We start from the raw sequence: 19,698 nt of genomic DNA on the forward strand, positions 1-19,698 counted from the left end.
TGGGAAAAGATGAAGTTTAATTATATGATCTTTATGGTATACACTTGTTTTCCATTTACTAGTTTGTTTTCACATAGTCACACATATTGAGGTGTAGGTGTCGTATTTCCCATTAAAGTGACATGATCCTACTCCCAGAATTGTGGAAGGTTTGTGAGGTCCAAGAACACTTTGGGGTGAGAATGAGCCCCGGGATTTGGACCTGTGCTCCTCCCATAGGATGTACTACCCTCCCTGAGGCCCCTGCATGAAAGAATGCACAGGCTCATGGGGAACTGGGATCCTGCCTGTAGTGAGGACAAGATGACTTTGTTATAGTCATTTATTTGAAATACAGAATCAGGGTGCATTCAGGTGGTCCTTCAAGTCCCTAAGGTTTCACTGTCACTGGGTTCATCCCAAAGCATCTCTGGAATTATTTGTAATAGCTTCAATGACTGTAATTAATCAGGATGAACTGCCCAGAGGCAAGGAGTGTGAGATGAGAAACACAGGTGTCAGAATCAACACTATCCAGAGCAAGCAAATCCATTTTCCACAAAATTTCCTGTATTTTCTTTGCAATTCTTCCTTCCTCATTCCTTTCTCACTCTGTCCCCACTCTGATCCTCATGTTACCTTACACTAGCTTTAATTTTCTAGATTATATCATTTTGTAATTGTATGAAATGTACCTTTATTTTTATGGCTTCTATTGCTGAGACAAATACTTGACAATACCCCCATATTTATTATAATTTTTAAATGATGGGCAGCTTTCCAAAGATGGCATAGAGCACAATATGGCCACTTTTAAGCTGCTGACTGGGTTTGGAATTGTTCCCATGATCCTGTATTTTATTTTTATGTATGTATGTATGTGTGTATGTGTATGTATTTATTTATTTATCTATTTATTTTAGTTACCATACAGTACATCATTAGTTTTGATGTAGTGTTTCTGTATTTCAATAAACTCACTACTCAGATTGGAGTTGCAAGAGCTAAAGAAATAAACAGAACAAACTTTAAATCAACAAATTTGTGTCAATTTATGTTCTAATTGTTGTCATGAGACAAACAATAAACTTAAACTCTCAGGAGTGACAAGTAGTCACAGGGGCTAAGTACCAGCATCTTGGCATATTGTGAATGCAGATCCCTGATGACAAATAAACTATCACAAGGTTTACATAGAATATTTAATGGATTTCTTATCATCATGTGAGCTAAAGATGTTATAGTGTGAGTTTCTCCAGGACCATATCATTAAATCAATCCTGTCCTCATGCATTCCTATCCTGCAGAATGGTGACAAATCATAAAAATCCTCCCCACACCCCAGTCCTGGCAGGATGGGAGGAAGATGACTCAGAGCAGGAATGCATGGAGATCCACGCATCCTGTGTCCACCACAGAAATAAAGAATTTATCTGTAGAGGAAGCCCTCAGAAGCAGCCCCATAGGATCTGGGAGAGGAAGAGATGTCACAGTCTCAGTTCTGTTGAGGAACACACACACTTTTCACATGGAATGAAAGACTTAGTCTTTAAGGAAATGTAGGGAAACAGGAAGCTGAGGACACCCAGGGACCACTGGAGCTGTGGGAGGAGTTAACTGGGAAGAACAGAGTGACTGTGTACCCAGATACTGGCAAAAATGCATGGACTTGGTCCACTGGTGGAGAAGGGGCAGTGACATGTGCAGGTCTCCCCCAACCCGGTTACCTGGGAACACTTGAAGCTAAGGCTACGTCATCAAGTCGAGTCCTTGTAGTCTGAAGCCTTCCACCACACTAAAGACTGTCACCTGAGCAAAGCAGAGGAGTGTACTAGAGAGTGGAAGTAGCTTCTACATGGGGGAGCTCAAGGCGATCACAGTGTTGATCCAGGAACAGAAACAGGAGATCTCCGGAGGAATCTGAACTCTTGTGTGGCTACAGCATTTCATTGCTGCTACCCAAGCAGCCTGTATTCCAGTGGATCCAGGAGGAGAGTCCCATGCTCCACAGCATAGGACTCACAAAGAGAGGGTGTGATCATCTACAGGAAGCATAAAACATAACAACATAATACCAAGTGCCCTGTGCGTGGTAGACCTTCATGAAACCCCACCATAATTCCAGGGGCTCCGTACTGTTAGGGAACCTCTCTGTTCCACCAGCCCCTCTATTCTCTTGTGGTTTAAGTACTGGATGTGCAAGTTTGGCGACAGCAGCTCCATGTACAAATCATGTGGACATTTGTCAAAGCTGGGTCACTCCACTGTATTTGGGTAATTCGGAGCTGCTCCACTCATCATGAGTGGATTTAACTTCCCTGAATCACCTTCACTACCAGGTATGTTCACGTGTACAGGACATAATAGGATGGCAGAGCTGTCAGATTTTGTCATCGCTCCAATCAGTGTCACCTCCCCGGGAACTTCCTTGTTGAACCCTGACCTCTCAGTGACACATTTACACAAGTAACACCTTCTCTAGTCCTGCAATGACACTTCACACCTGTGTGACAGGGGCGGGTCACCCCCTTTATAACCTGTGTCCTCAACAGTGCACTCAGTGATTTATATCAGTGCTCTGTGAAGGCTCTTCTCTTGTATTCATGAACAGAGCTGTGGATGCAGGATCTTGTCCCCTGACTCCCTTGTAGGTTGTTAATATGAATTAAATAATAAATACACTACCTGCCTGATAGAGGGATTTAAGGCCATGAGAAATTGGCAGATCTAGTTATGAAGACACATCTGGACCCTGTCTTAGGGCCTGGTAGATTGGGCTGACCAGCCTGGGGAATGCAGAGGGAAGAGACACCCACAGCATCCTCTTCCATGAGAGTCTCAAACTCACAAGGTGTTCTCTGGGCCCGTAATCTGCACAGACAGAGGTGAGTGTCCACCCTGGCTCCAGGGTGTGTGTGGTCCTGGATAGAGAGCAGCTGACATGATTTCTCAGAGGGAAGGCAATAAACAGGAGTGTTTATATTTATGTGGATGTGGGTGGGTTGTTATGGGGTTATCATCCCCTGAAACAAAACAACGGGCAAGGGGGGTAACAGGTGTCTGTGATGTGGATATGGTCAATGACAACTTTGGCTGGATACTAGGGTGTGTTACCAAGTTAGTTCAAAGACCCATTAAGAAAAGGATTGCATCAAAATCTGAGAGCAGAACAAAGGCAGTAATCTCTTAGATCCTCAACTGCAACAACTTTTTTTTATTAAATTAATTTATTTATTTTCAGAAAAACAGTATTCATTATTTTTTCACCACACCCAGTGCTCCATGCAATCTGTGCCCTCTATACTACCCACCACCTGGTACCCCGACCTCCCACCCTCACCCCCGCCACTTCAAAGCCCTCAGATTGTTTTTCAGCATCCATAGTCTCTCATGGTTCACCTCCCCTTCCAATTTCCTCCAACTCCCTTCTCCTCTCTAACCCCCCATGTCCTCCATGCTATTTGTTATGCTCCACAAATAAGTGAAAACATATGATAATTGACTCTCTCTGCTTGACTGATTTCACTAAGCATAATCTCTTCCAGTCCCGTCCATGTTGCTACAAAATTTGGGTATTCCTCCTTTCTGATGGAGGCATCATACTCCATAGTGTATATGGACCACATCTTCCTCATCCATTCATCCATTGAAGGGCATCTTGGTTCATTCCACAGTTTGGTGACCATGGCCATTGCTGTTATAAACACACATTGGGGTACAGATGGCCCTTCTTTTCACGACATCTGTATCTTTGGGGTAAATACCCAGGAGTTCAATTGCAGGGTCATAGGAAAGTTCTATTTTTAATTTCTTGAGGAATCTCCACACTGTTCTCCAAAGAGGCTGCACCAACTTGCATTCCCAACAACAGTGGAAGAGGGTTCCCCATTCTCCACATCCTCTCCAACACATGTTGTTTCCTGTTTTGTTAATTTTGGCCATTCTAACTGGTGTAAGGTGATATCTCAATGTGGTTTTAACTTGAAAATCCCTGAGGGCTAATGATGATGAACATTTTTTCATGTTTCTGATAGCCAAAGCTGTGATCACCAAGAAAGCACGGTACTGGCATAAAAACAGACACATAGACCAGTGGAACAGAGTAGAGAGCCCAGATATGGACCCTCAACTCTATGGTCAATTAGTCTTGGACAAAACAGGAAAAAATACACAGTGGAAAAAAGACAGTCTCTTCAATAAATGGTGCTGGGAAAACTGGACAGCTATATGTAGAAGAATGAAACTCGACCATTCTCTTATACCATACACAAAGATAAACTCAAAATGGATAAAAGACCTCAACGTGAGACAGGAATCCATCAGAATCCTAGAGGAGAACATAGGCAGTAATCTCTTCGATATCAGCCACAGCAACTTCTTTCAAGATATGTCTCCAAAGGCAAAGGAAACAAAAGCGAAAATAAACTTTTGGGACTTCTTCAAAATCAAAAGCTTCTGCACAGCAAAGAAAACAGTCAAAAAAACAAAGAGGCAACCCACGGAATGGGAGAAGATATTTGCTAATGACAGTACAGACAAAAGGTTGATATCCAGGATCTATAATGAACTCCTCAAACTCAACACACACGAAACAAGCAAACATATGAAAAAATGGGCAAAAGATATGAACAGACACTTCTACAATGAAGACATACAAATGGCTATCAGACACATGAAAAAATGTTCATCATCACCGGAGTTTTCAATTTTTTTGAGGGAGGCTTGGATGGCTATGTATTTCCCCCTTTAGGACCGCCTTTGCTGTGTTCCATAGGTTTTGGACTGAAGTGTCTTCATTCTCATGGGTTTCCATGAATTGTTGCAGTCCTTCTTTGATCTCCTGGTTGATCCAAGCCTTCTTAAGCAAGGTGGTCTTTAGCTTCCAGGTGTTTGAGTTCCTTCTGAACTTTTCCTTGTGATTGATCTCCAGTGTCAAAGCATTGTGATCTGAGAATATGCAGGGAATAATCTCAGTCTTTTGGTATCATTTGAGCCCTGATTTGTGACCCAGTATGTAGTCTATTCTTGTGAAGGTTCCGTGTGCACTTGAGAAGAATAAGTATTCTGTTGTTTTAGGGTGGAATGTTCTGTATGTATCTATGAGGCCCATCTGTTCCAATGTGTCATTCAATGCTCTTGTTTCTTTATTGATTTTCTGATTTGATGATTTGTCTATTTTTGAGAGAAGTGTGTTAAGATCTCCTACTTTTAATGTATTCAAATCAATATGACTCTTTATCTTGATTAACAGTTTTCTTATGTAATTGTGTGCTCCCATATTGGGAGCACAGATATTTACAATTGTTAGATCATCTTGGTGGATTGTCGCTTTAAGGATTATGTAGTGTTCGTCTGTATCTCTGACTACAGTCTTTAGTTTAAAATCTAATTTATCTGGTATGAGAATTGCTACCCCGGCTTTCTTTTGAGGCCCATTGACATGAAAGATGCTTCTCCATCCCTTCACTTTCAGTCTGGGTGTATCTTTAGGTTCAAAATGGGTCTCTTGTAGACAACATATGGATGGGTCCTGTCGTTTTTTCCAGTCTGCAACCCTGTGCCGTTTTATGGACACATTTAGGCCATTCACATTGAGAGTGATTATTGATAGATACGTTTTTATTGACATCGTGTTACCTTTGAAGTCTTTTTTTGTACTTTGTCTCTATATTTCTGTTCAATGCTACTCTTAGGATTTTTCCTCTTTTATAGAACACTCCTTAATATTTCTTGCAATGCCAGCTTGGTGGTCTCATAGTCTTTTAAGCCTTGCCGGTCTTGAAAACCATTTTGAATGTCCGTCTTGCCTGGATAAAGTATTCTTGGCTGCATGTTCTTCTTATTTAGTTCCCTGAATATATCTTGCCAGCCCTTTCTGGCTTGTCAGGTCGTTGTGGACTGACCTGACGTTATTCTGATGGGCTTTCCTCTGTATATAAGGAGCTTCTTTGTCCTACTTGCCTTCAAGAGGGCCTGTCTACAATTATAATTCCTCGTGCTTCTATCTGGTGTCTCGAGGAATTTGGAGAATCTATAGTCTTGGGTGGAGACCTTTCTTCCTCTAGTACATGAACGCTGGTTCCATTCACGAGATTGGAAAAATTTTCATGGAGAACTTATTCCACTATATCTTTTACACTTATTTCTTTCTCCTCCCCTTCACGGATTCCAAAATTCTGATGTTGGAATGTTTCATGGCATCATTTATTTCCCTGATTCTGTTTTCATGGCTTGTAAGCTGTTTGTTATGGGCTTCCTCCTGATGCTTTCTTTCTATCTGTTTGTACTCCAGATCACTAATTCTATCTTCTGTCTCAGTTACCCTAGATTTTGGAGAATTTGGATTAGACTGGAACTCATTGAGAGCATTGTGTACATCATTCCCTGTGGCTTTCAGTTCTGCCCTAACATTGTGAACACCATCCCTGGTACCTTCAGTTCTGTCCTTATCAATTCCATTTGGTCAACCATGGATTTCTCCAACTTAGCTATTGCCTGGATAATTGTTATCCTGAGTTCCCTTTCTGACATATTGTTTATGTCTATAGCCATTAGCTCTTTTGCAGAAGGCCCCCCCTCTGAATTTTTCTTTTGTTGGGCATTCTTCCTCCTAGTCATTTTGGTGAGAGATGGCTGAACTGTTGTAGTTTGATTTATTGACCGTGGTGCTGTCAAGGTGCACCCTGGAATGCTTCTGAGCAATCAAGAGTTTCAACCCAAATGAATTAAAAAAATAAAGAGATTAAAAAAAGAAAAAAAAGATAGATAGATAGACAGATAGATAGAGAGACAGAGAGAAGGACAGGAAAAAAAAAGAAATATAAAAGGGAAGTGTAGGGAGGAGTCAAGATGGCGGAGAAGTAGCAGGCTGAGACTACTTCAGCCAGCAGGAGATCAGCTAGATAGCTTATCTAAAGATTGCAAACACCTGCAAATCCATCGGCAGATCGAAGAGAAGAAGAACAGCAATTCTGGAAACAGAAAAACAACCACTTTCTGAAAGGTAGGACTGGCGGAGAAGTGAATCCAAAGTGATGTGTAGATAGACCCGGGGGGGAGGGGCCGGCTCCCGGCAAGTGGCGGAGCAACGGAGCATAAAATCAGGACTTTTAAAAGTCTGTTCCACTGAGGGGCATCGCTCCAGAGGCTAAACTGGGGTGAAGCCCACGTGGGGTCAGCGTGGCCTCAGGTCCCGCAGGGTCACAGAAGGATCGGTGGTGTCTGAGTGTCACAGAGCTTGCGGGTATTGGAACGGGAAAACCGGCTACAGAGCTGACAGTAAGCTCGCAGCTCGGGGTTACCTTGAACCAGTCGCAGGCTCGGTGAGCTCGGAGCGCGGCTGGAGGTCAGGCAGACGGGAGTTACTGGGCACTGATCTCTGAGGGCGCACTGAGGAGTGGGGCCCTGGGCTCTCGGCTTCTCCAGGCCAGAGACCAGGAGGCCACCATTTGTTTTCCCGTCCTCCAGAACTCTACGGAATGCGCTCAGGAAACAAAAGCTCCCAAAAGCAAACCCGAGCGGATCCCTCAGCCCGGCCCCTGGTAAGGGCGCTGCAATTCTGCCTGGGGCAAAGACACTTGAGAATCACTACACCAGGCCCCTCTCCCAGAAGATTAACAAAAAATCCAGCCAAGACCAAGTTCACCTACCAAGGAGTGCGGTTTCATTACCAAGGAGAGCAGCAGAATTCCAGAGGAGGAGAAAGCAAAGCACAGAACTCATGGCTTTCTCCCTGTGATTTTCTTAGTCTTGCAGTTAATTTAATTTTTTTCTTATTCATTTTTTTTTCTCGCCTTCTGATAAAATTTTTTTTAACCTTTACCCTTTTCTTTTTCAACGTTTTTAACTAGTTTATCTAATATATATATTTTTTCTTTTTTATATTTTTCTTTATTCGGTTTCTTTTTTAAAAATTCTTTTCTTTTCTTTTTTTTCTTTCTTCCTTTTTGACCTCTTTTTATCCCCTTTCTCCCCCCTCACGATTTGGGATCTCTTCTGATTTGGTAAAGCATATTTTCCTGGGGTTGTTGCCACCCTTTTAGTATTTTACTTGCTCCTTCATATACTCTTGTCTGGACAAAATGACAAGAAGGAAAAATTCACCACAAAAAAAAAAAAAAAAAGAACAAGAGGCAGTACCAAAGGCTAGGGACCTAATCAATACAGACATTGGTAATATGTCAGATCTAGAGTTCAGAATGACAATTCTCAAGGTTCTAGCCGGGCTCGAAAAAGGCATGGAAGATATTAGAGAAACCCTCTCGGGAGATATAAAAGCCCTTTCTGGAGAAATAAAAGAAATAAAATCTAACCAAGTTGAAATAAAAAAAGCTATTAATGAGGTGCAATCAAAAATGGAGTCTCTCAGTGCTAGGATAAATGAGGCAGAAGAAAGAATTAGTGATATAGAAGACCAAATGACAGAGAATAAAGAAGCTGAGCAAAAGAGGGACAAACAGCTACTGGACCCTGATGGGAGAATTAGAGAGATAAGTGACACCATAAGATGAAATAACATTAGAATAATTGGGATTCCAGAAGAAGAAGAAAGAGAGAGGGGAGCAGAAGGTATACTGGAGAGAATTATTGGGGAGAATTTCCCCAATATGGCAAAGGGAACGAGCATCAAAATTCAGGAGGTTCAGAGAACGCCCCTCAAAATCAATAAGAATAGGCCCACACCCCGTCACCTAATAGTAAAATTTACAAGTCTCAGTGACAAAGAGAAAATCCTGAAAGCAGCCCGGGAAAAGAAGTCTGTAAAATACAATGGTAAAAATATTAGATTGGCAGAGGGCTTATCCACAGAGTCCTGGCAGGCCAGAAAGAGCTGGCATGATATTTTCAGAGCACTAAACGAGAAAAACATGCAGCCAAGAATACTATATCCAGCTAGGCTATCATTGAAAATAGTAGGAGAGATTAAAAGCTTCCAGGACAAACAAAAACTGAAAGAATTTGCAAACACCAAACCAGCTCTACAGGAAATATTGAAAGGGGTCCTCTAAGCAAAGAGAGAGCCTACAAGTGGTAGATCAGAAAGGAACAGAGACCATATACGGTAACAGTCACCTTACAGGCAATACAATGGCACTAAATTCATATCTCTCAATAGTTACCCTGAATGTTAATGGGCTGAATGCCCCAATCAAAAGACACAGGGTATCAGAATGGATAAAAAAACAAAACCCATCTATATGTTGCCTCCACAAAACTCATTTTAAGCCTGAAGACACCTCCAGATTTAAAGTGAGGGGGTGGAAAAGAATTTACCATGCTAATGGACATCAGAAGAAAGCAGGAGTGGCTATCCTTATATCAGATCAATTAGATTTTAAGCCAATGACTGTAATAAGAGATGAGGAAGGACACTATATCTTACTCAAAGGGTCTGTCCAACAAGAACATCTAACAATTTTAAATATCTATGCCCCCAACATGGGAGCAGCCAACTATATAAACCAATTAATAACAAAATCAAAGAAACACATCAACAATAATACAATAATAGTAGGGGACTTTAACACTCCCTCACTGAAATGGACAGATCATCCGAGCAAAAGATCAGCAAGGAAATAAAGGCCTTAAACGACACACTGGACCAGATGGACATCACAGATATATTCAGAACATTTCATCCCAAAGCAACAGAATACACATTCTTCTCTAGCGCACATGGAACATTCTCCAGAATAGATCATATCCTCGGTCCTAAATCAGGACTCAACCGGTATCAAAAGATTAGGATCATTCCCTGCATATTTTCAGACCACAATGCTCTAAAGCTAGAACTCAACCACAAAAGGAAGTTTGTAAAGAACCCAAATACATGGAGACTAAACAACATCCTTCTAAAGAATGAATGGGTCAACCGGGAAATTAAAGAAGAATTGAAAAAAAATCATGGAAACAAATGATAATGAAAATACAACGGTTCAAAATCTGTGGGACACAACAAAGGCAGTCCTGAGAGGAAAATATATAGTGGTACAAGCCTTTCTCAAGAAACAAGAAAGGTCTCAGGTATACAACCTAACAGTACACCTAAAGGAGCTGGAGAAAGAACAAGAAAGCAACCCTAAGCCCAGCAGGAGAAGAGAAATCATAAAGATCAGAGCAGAAATCAATGAAATAGAAACAAACAAACAAACAAAAAAAAAAAACAATAGAACAAATCCACGAAACTAGGAGCTGGTTCTTTGAAAGGATTAATAAAATTGATAAACCTCTGGCCCGACTTATCAAAAAGAAAAGAGAAAGGACTCAAATAAATAAAATCATTAATGAAAGAGGAGCAATCACAACTAACACCAAAGAAATACAAACTATTATAGGAACATACTATGAGCAACTCTACGCCAACAAATTTGACAATCTGGAAGAAATGGATGCATTCCTAGAAACATATAAACTACCACAACTGAACCAGGAAGAAATAGAAAGCCTGAACAGACCCATAACCAGTAAGGAGATTGAAACAGTCATTAAAAATCTCCAAACAAACAAAAACCAAGGCCAGACGGCTTCCCGGGGGAATTCTACCAAACATTTAAAGAAGAACTAATTCCTATTCTCCTGAAAGTGTACCAAAAAATAAAAATGGAAGGAAAACTTCCAAACTCATTTTATGAGGCCAGCATCACCTTGATCCCAAAACCAGACAAGGATCCCATAAAAAAAGAGAGCTATAGACCAATATCCTTGATGAACACAGATGTGAAAATTCTCACCAAAATACTAGCCAATAGGATTCAACAGCACATTAAAAGGATTATTCAGCACGACCAAGTGGGATTTATTCTAGGGCTGCAAGGTTGGTTCAACATCCGCAAATCAGTCAATGTGATACAACACATCAATAAAAGAAAGAACAAGAACCATATGATACTCTCAATAGATGCTGAAAAAGCATTTGACAAAGTACAGCATCCCTTCCTGATCAAAACTCTTCAAAGTGTAGGGATAGAGGGCACATACATCAATATCATCAAAGCCATCTATGAAAAACCCACCGCAAATATCATTCTCAATGGAGAAAAACTGAAAGCTTTTCCGCTAAGGTCAGGAACACGGCAGGGATATCCATTATCACCACTGCTATTCAACATAGTACTAGAGGTCCTAGCCTCAGCAATCAGACAACAAAAGGAAATTAAAGGCATCCAAATCGGCAAAGAAGAAGTCAAATTATCACTCTTCGCAGATGATATGATACTATATGTGGAAAACACAAAAGACTCCCCTCCAAAACTGCTAGAACTTGTACAGGAATTCAGTAAAGTGTCAGGTTATAAAATCAATGCACAGAAATCAGTTGCATTTCTCTACACCAACAACAAGACAGAAGAAAGAGAAATTAAGGAGTCAATCCCATTTACAATTGCACCCAAAACCATAAGATACCTAGGAATAAACCTAACCAAAGAGGCACAGAATCTATACTCAGAAAACCATAAAGTACTCATGAAAGAAATTGAGGAAGACAGAAAGAAATGGAAAAATGTTCCATGCTCCTGGATTGGAAGAATAAATATTGTGAAAATGTCTATGCTACCTAAAGCAATCTACACATTTAATGCAATTCCTATCAAAGTACCATCCATCTTTTTCAAGGAAATGGAACAAATAATTCTAAAATTTATATGGAACCAGAAAAGACCTCGAATAGCCAAAGGGATATTGAAAAATAAAGCCAAAGTTGGTGGCATCACAATTCCGGACTTCAAGCTCTATTACTAAGCTGTCATCATCAAGACAGCATGGCACTGGCACAGAAACAGACACATAGATCAATAGAACATAATAGAGAGCCCAGAAATAGACCCTCAACTCTATGGTCAACTCATCTTCGACAAAGCAGGAAAGAATGTCCAATGGAGAAAAGACAGCCTCTTCAATAAATGGTGTTGGGAAAATTGGACATCCACATGTAGAAAAGTTAAATTGGACCATTTCCTTACACCACACACAAAAATAGACTCAAAATGGATGAAGGACCTCAATGTGCGAAAGGTATCCATCAAAATCCTTGAGGAGAACACAGGCAGCAACCTCTTCGACCTCAGCCGCAGCAACATCTTCCTAGGAACATCTCCAAAGGCAAGGGAAGCAAGGGCAAAAATGAACTATTGGGATTTCATCAAGATCAAAAGCTTTTGCACAGCAAAGGAAAGAGTTAACAAAATCAAAAGACAATTGACAGAATGGGAGAAGATATTTGCAAACGACTTATCAGATAAAGGACTAGTGTCCAAAATCTATAAAGAACTTATCAAACTCAACAACCAAAGAACAAATAATCCAATCAAGAAATGGGCAGAGGACATGAACAGACATTTCTCCAAAGAAGATATCCAGATGGCCAAGACACACATGAAAAAGTGCTCCATATCACTCGGCATCAGGGAAATACAAATCAAAACCACAATGAGATATCACCTCACACCAGTCAGAATGGCTAAATTCAGCATGTCAGGAAATGACAGATGCTGGCGAGGATGCGGAGAAAGGGGAACCCTCCTACACTGTTGGTGGGAATGCAAGCTGGTGCAGCCACTCTGGAAAACAGCATGGAGGTTCCTCAAAATGTTGAAAATAGAACTGCCCTATGACCCAGCAATTGCACTACTGGGTATTTACCCTAAAGATACAAACGTAGTGATCCAAAGGGGCACGTGCACCCGAATGTTTATAGCAGCAATGTCCACAATAGCCAAACTATGGAAAGAACCTAGATGTCCATCAACAGATGAAAGGATCAAGAAGATGTGGTATATATACACAATGGAATACTATGCAGCCATCGAAAGAAGTTAAATCTTGCCATTTACGACTACATGGATGGAACTAGAGTGTATCATGTTTAGCGAAATAAGTCAAGCAGAGAAAGACAACTATCATATGATCTCCCTGATATGAGGAAGTGGTGATGCAACATGGGGGCTTAAGTGGGTAGGAGAAGAATCAGTGAACCAAGATGGGATTGGGAGGGAGACAAACCATAAGTGACTCTTAATCTCACAAAACAAACTGAGGGTTGCTGGGGGGAGGGAGGTTGGGAGAAGGGGGTGGGGTTATGGACATTGGGGAGAGTATGTGCTTTGGTGAGTGCTGTGAAGTGTGTAAACCTGGTGATTCACAGACCTGTACCCCTGGGGATAAAAATATATGTTTAAAAAAAAAAAAGGGAAGGCTAAGCCCAAATGGGCCCTCACCATCACAGTGAGATGTCCAGTACATCAAATTCCATAGTAATCTTTTAACCTGAACATATATGGTAAGATGTATGAAGTGTACAAAGAAAAACAGACAAACAAAAAGACTGACAAAATTATATGACCAAACAAAAAATATATATATAAAAGCAACATACAAAACAAAACAAAACAAAAAAACTCGTCAAAAAGAACCCCAAGCATAAGATTTATATACTATTAGGAAAACACAAATACACAGAAACACTGGCAGATGTAAAAGATGGGAGAGTAGTTAAAAGTTCTCAGTGTGGGTGAGAAAGGTTGTTTTGACTCTTCCTGGATGTATCTTGATATCTTTGTTAAAGTACTCAACGTTCCTTAGATAAGGGGGGATTAAAAATTGGTTGAGCTATAGGGTTAGCATTGATTAGCGGAAGGGGATTATCTTGAAGTTTAACTCTATATTAATATTAAAATCTAATAATAAAAAGAATAAACTAAGCTAAATAAAATAAATTAAAAAATTAAAAAGTAGAAAAGCAAAAGGAAAACACAGGTATATGTATCAAACACACATATATGTTCAGGTTAAAAGGTTACTATGGAATTTGATGTACTGGACATCTCACTGTGATGGTAAATAGATTAAAAAATTACCTAAAAATCTGAGGGGTTTGAAGTGGCAGGGGTTGGGAGGTTGGGGTACCAGGTGGTGGGTATTATAGAGGGCATGGATTGCATGGAGCATTGGGTGTGGTGAAAAAGTAATGATACTGCTATTCTGAAAATAAATAAATGAAAAAAAATTACCTGTATAAAAAAATGAACCAGAATAATGGGAACGAATTAAAAACAAAAGTTGTATCTATCAAGTAGCAGTGGTTGTTCTTTTGTCGTCTTTTCTATTTTACTGCCAGTTGGCTTTCTGGGGGAGGGCCCTGCTTCATGGGTTTTCAGGCAGTGTTCCCTGAGTTAAGTCCTCCTGCCCCCCTCAAGGGAGTGGGCTCTGAGGAAACGGGTTTTTCAGGCCTTTATTCTCTGGAGGCTTTTATGTTTGTTTGTTCATTTGTTTTCTCTTGCCTTGACAGCTTTGATAGTTTTTGGAGGTTTAGAGCAAAGCAATTGCATACAGACCTCCCTCTCAGAGAGAAGCCTCAGTCTGTTCCCCTCTGGGTGTTATAGAGCACATAAGATCCTCCTCGGCCGCTGGAAGAGCACATCCTGAGTTGTGGTCCCTGGGGACACAGGAACTCCTGTTTGTACCCAAAACCACAATAGTGGTGGCTGTCTGGGCAGCTCCAGACCACCAGAGAGGTTCCAAGCAGCGACTGCACACTGAGATTTTCCCACTGGTCTGGGCAGAGAGTACTCAGGCTTTCTGGGATGGAGAGTCATGGGCTGGCACCTGTGCACACCTCTCTCAGGGGAGGGTGTGGGGCGCGACTCAGGCTCTGATAGCACAGCATGCCGTGTGCGTGGGGACTGCAAAAAGTCTGTGCTTCTCCTGGCTGGCAAGGCTCCTAGCCCCTCATGGGAGCTGGGCCCCACACACTCTCAGACGTGCTTGTGGCTCTGGGACCAAGGCCTGGTTTCTTCATTGCACTTTCTCTGGCTCAGCACGAGGGGTGGCTCTCCTGGGTCCAGGGACTTAAGCCTCTGTCCCTAAATGCCCTGATTTTCACAATTTTTCCCCTCGATCCTTTGCTTTTTTTGAGTGCTTTCAGCCAGACTCCAAGTTAATGCTGGTCCACAGACGCAGGGCACTATTGTATTTCCAGTGGGTTGCTTCTGGTGACTCCCTCCCCCTTTTATGTTCCGATATCAGTCCGACATTCCCACTCTGCTTTACCTGCCCACTGGCATCTTCTGCCCCCGTAGAAATCCAGACATGTATAATTCTAATCTCAGGCTGATTTCATGGGTAATTGGAGTTCTTTGGAAGGTAATCAGCTCACTTTAGGGTACAGGTTGAAAAGGCGCCTCCTCCTACTTCCCCGCCATCTTGTCTCCCCCTCACTATTATGTTTTAAATTTTATACTAAATAACTCTACAAATAATAAAATAATGGGAAGTGGGCATTATAACATCTTGAATGAAAATCCCAAGCAGATTGTGACTAGGTTGTTTTTTTTTTTAAATTTTTTATTTTTTCAGTGTAACAGTATTCATTATTTATGCACCACACCCAGTGCTCCATGCAATCTGTGCCCTCTCCAATACCCATGTAGGTTGTTTTTTATAAGTTATATTGCACAGTAAATTCATCTGTTAAATATAATTATGTGAACTCTTTTTGGTTGTAAAATATATTACCAGTTATGCAAGTAATTCCAATAATACTTCCAGGAGTAGCATAATCTAAAAATATACGGATTTATAGTGTAATAATTCATCAGAGGTTATCAGTAAATGAATCATACCAAGGATATTATGGAAAGGATATGACAATTAGGCAATGTACCCAGATATTTTCTGCCAATGTTTGTATATTAGAGCAGAAAGAAATGTATATATACCTCATAAGAAACACAGCTGAGGACAACCTGCTGATTATGCACAGAAAAAACCTGAGAGATGATATTTGGGGAACAATGGAGAATACTGAAAGTCCACAGTTGTTCAAGAGAACTTGGTGGTGACACAGGTAAGTGAGAGAGTCTGTGAGGTTCTTCACACCTGGGACTCCTTGTCCAGGTTCATCTGGATCAGTCAACACAACACAAGGAGACTCACAGGAGGCCAGTACACTAGATTGGTAACTATTCTTAGACATTCCTGTAATGTATTAAATACACATACAGGACAGCTGCCAACACACAGAAGACCCGCTAATGAGTTTCCCAATTCTTGGAAACGACCATTCCAAGGAGCTTCATGCTGAGATGAGGAGTGGGCCTGACCATCCTCCAGCTACAGGCAAATAGATTCACCTCAGACACAGAAGCTGCATTCCATGCAGACCCCCCTCGATGTTACAAGAATAGAAAGACTCTGAGTGGAAGGGCCATTCCTGTGACTCCTCTGATGTGTGGAGATCAGTACTGGTTTCATAGGAAATCAAGAGAGCAAACAGCCCAGAAGATATTTATGAATTCTCTAGGGGAAATCCTGGTCATTTCAATGGGACAAAAGCAGGGATATGAGAGGAAGTGACAGTATTGTCTCATATAGTACCTGCTATATTATTTTATTTCTGGATCGTGGTTTGAGCCATATATCCCCATTTCAGCCCCACTTCAGAGCCCTCCCATCATGGTAGACATTCATTATTGAGCCTTTCTCCATCTGGCACTTGGTGAAGATCTTGTCAGTGTAACAGGACCCCAGTCCCATGGGGCTCAGGATACAGGACAGGTTGAGGGAGAAGTCAGAAGAAGGAGAGAATGAGGTTGGGGGTGGTTTCTGATGGATATTCAATGGATAACACAGGGTGGGCAGGGATCTGGGATCTGCCAGCTGGACCTCAGGATTCACATGGATTCTCTGTGTGGAAGCCAGGAAACACGTCTCAAACACAGTCACCAAGGACGCTGTCATGGACTCTTCCTACCAGAACAGGACCCAGCAGGAAAGGGATGGGTTTTCCTCTCTGGATTGTTATCCCACCACTTTCTTGGGGAAATCTGAGCGCCCCTCATAGCAGGTGGGCTCCTTTTCCATCCAGGAAATGGAGAAGTGCCTACAGAAGTGCCTACAGAAGGGCAGTTCCTGATCACCTGTGTCCACCCACAGGTATAATGAGTCAGGAGCCAGGAGGACAAGAACTGACTTGTGCAGTTATCCTGGGAGAAGCTCATAAACATGTGGGGACAGTGTGTGCCCCCTGAGGGCAGAGAACAGGCACGCAGCATACAAAGAGCCTGGGCTGTGCAGGTGTTTCTCAAGGACAATGGGAATTTGCAGCATGTGCTTCTGTGGAGAATGGAAATGGAACATAGAAGAGGTTGATTAAGGGAAGTTCCCCAGAGACTGGTGAGATCTCTGCTGTGTGGAGGCAAAGTTATATTCTTGTGGTTGGCTGCACGGAGAACACGAGGTATGAGAGATGAAAGAAAAAAAAATATCTCTGTGGACAGCTGAGAGTCTGGAGAGGAAATCCCTGATTTCAAAAGGAAGCCCTACCCCACTGCACCTGCTCCTGGGTCTGATCTCTGCCCTGTCGATCCTGAGCACTCTCTGCTGCCCTGAGTGTCCCTGCAGCTCAGCGCATCCTGTGCCAACAAGGAGGTTTCTGTCCTGGTTCACGCTGAGGGCCCCTCACTGTGTCTCTTGCACAGTAATACATGGCCGTGTCCTCAGTTCTCAGGCTGTTCATCTGCAGATACAGTGTGTTCTTGCTATTGTCTCTAGAGATGGTGAATCGGCCCTTCACAGAGTCTGCATAGCTTGTGCTACTTCCATCACTGCTAATACCTGCGACCCACTGCAGCCCCTTCCCTGGAGCCTGGCAGACCCATTCCATGTAGTAGTTGCTGAAAGTGAATCCAGAGGCTGCACAGGAGAGTCTCAGGGACCCCCCAGGCTTCACCAGGTCACCCCCAGACTCCACCAGCTGCACCTCACACTGGACACCTGCAGACGGAAGACATCTTGGTCAGGAAACTATCACATATCCTGTTTTTCCCTCACTCACATTCACTCACATACTCAATTTCTTTTTTTCTCCATAAGTTACCTTTTAAAAGAGCAAGAAGGAAAACCCAGCCCAGCACAAATTCCATGGTGAGCTGTTTGTATTCTGTCCTGATCACTGAGTGAACACCTGGGTATCCCGGGCCTGGGGCTCCTCTCCCAACTGCAGGATCTTGGCTGTGCTGGTTAAATCAGCAGAGGGGAGGCCCTATTTGCATGTCCTCTGGCTATATATTCAGATAGATTCTGAAAGAGAGGCAGTGACCCAAGACGTTGTGAATACCTTTAATTTAGTGCCAATGACAGATATTGGAAAAAAATGTTTTTTATTATATAACTTTCCAGTGTGTATACTTGTGTTTGTAGGGTGTCCATGAACATATATGGGGTGAGACTGACCCCAGGATCTAGGTCAGTGCTCCCTACACTGGAATTGCTGCCCTTCACCCCGAATCATCTGCAGGACAGAGTGTCAGGCTATGAGGCATATGGAACCCATCCTGTAATGTGGATGGATTGGTTTTGCTTATTTTATACTTTACCATAAATATAGAGAAAATCAGCATCGTGTAGGTGTATTTTCATGTCTTTAACATTCCGTTCTCTCTATGTATCTCCAAAATCACCTTTGTTATTACCTATAATAAGTTCGATTTGTATACTCGACACAAGATCAACAGCCCACATATGGAGTGTGTGATATGATAAACACAGGTGCTGCAATTAACATTGTTGACAGTGAGCGCACCAATTCTCCCTAAAATTTCCCAGCATTTCCCCCTGGAATTCCTCCTTCCATCTCCCTTGTTCACCCTGTTCCCACAAAACTACTGTTCTTCCTCATGTCACTTTATACTGGCTTTAATTCTGTAGAATTCATAAATGGGACATTGTATCTATGTACTTTCTCTGTAAGGCTTCTTTGCCCCAGAATCAATCCTTGTGGACACAGTCGTGTTGCTGTCTGCATCAGGAATCGCTGGCTTTAATGACTGACAGCTCTGAAGGCAGCAGTTGGAAGCACCAGCTGGAGGAAGATCTGAAAGAGCAGACAGAAGCCACTTGCTTCAGCCTCATCCACACACCCTCTTGACCCAGGAGTTCTTTGTTTCAAAAAATAGAAGAACTCCCTTGTTGTTCAGGAACTTTTCTGCTGTCTGTGGAGAAGAGAACTAAAGACAGCAAGAGGTGGACCAGAGAATTTGAGTTAGAAGCTCAGAAAGACCTGTCCATGGAAGATGTGAGGCACCAGGAGGAAGCACAGCATTGGGGAGCTGTCCTGCTGCAGAAGAAACCGGTGCCCGAACAAATCCGACACTCAGGCACCAGGCTGTGGGTGTCATGTCAAGTGGCCAGCCTCTGACGATGCCCATAACTCCCACATTCTCCACTCAGCTCCACTGCTAACCTCAGCTGTGAGCTTCAGTCACCACCTGGGAACAACAGCTACTCTTTGCCTCAAACCAGGAGCCTTCTTTCCTTGTCACCAGTGCATGGAGAGGACCCATTTCTGCAGCCACACGTGCCCACACCCCCAGAGAGTGTACCTGACACATGTGGAATCTCCTTTTGTAGAGAATTGTTTTCCTGCATTACTGAGGCTCATTAGGAGGCTTGACACATGTGTGTCTCCTTCTGTCCCAAGAACTTACTTACATTGAGCCATTGTGGATTTTGACTGTAGGTATTAACTGTGACTAGAATGTAGTCTCTGTCAAAATAATGCAAATTTAGGGGCACCTGGGTGGCTCAGTGGGTTAAGCCGCTGCCTTCAGCTCAGGTCATGGTCTCAGAGTCCTGGGATTGAGTCCCGCATCAGGCTCTCTGCTCAGCGGGGAGCCTGCTTCCTCCTCTCTCTCTGCTTGCCTCTCTGCCTCCTTGTGATCTCTC

The 19,698-nt window shown here is 42.4% G+C and overlaps 1 gene segment (V, D, J or C); it reads right to left on the reverse strand.

Annotated features, from left to right (window-relative positions):
* Positions 1 to 1,934: 1,934 nt before the first annotated feature.
* On the reverse strand, positions 1,935 to 18,031 carry LOC116590250. The segment is given in 4 exon segments: positions 1,935 to 2,021; positions 8,953 to 8,957; positions 17,422 to 17,748; positions 17,852 to 18,031. Coding segments are annotated over 4 exon segments (465 nt in total).
* Between the last annotated feature and the right edge of the window lie 1,667 nt (positions 18,032 to 19,698).

Source organism: Mustela erminea, chromosome 5, assembly GCF_009829155.1.
Source record: "Mustela erminea isolate mMusErm1 chromosome 5, mMusErm1.Pri, whole genome shotgun sequence".
NCBI classification, from domain to species: domain Eukaryota; kingdom Metazoa; phylum Chordata; class Mammalia; order Carnivora; family Mustelidae; genus Mustela; species Mustela erminea.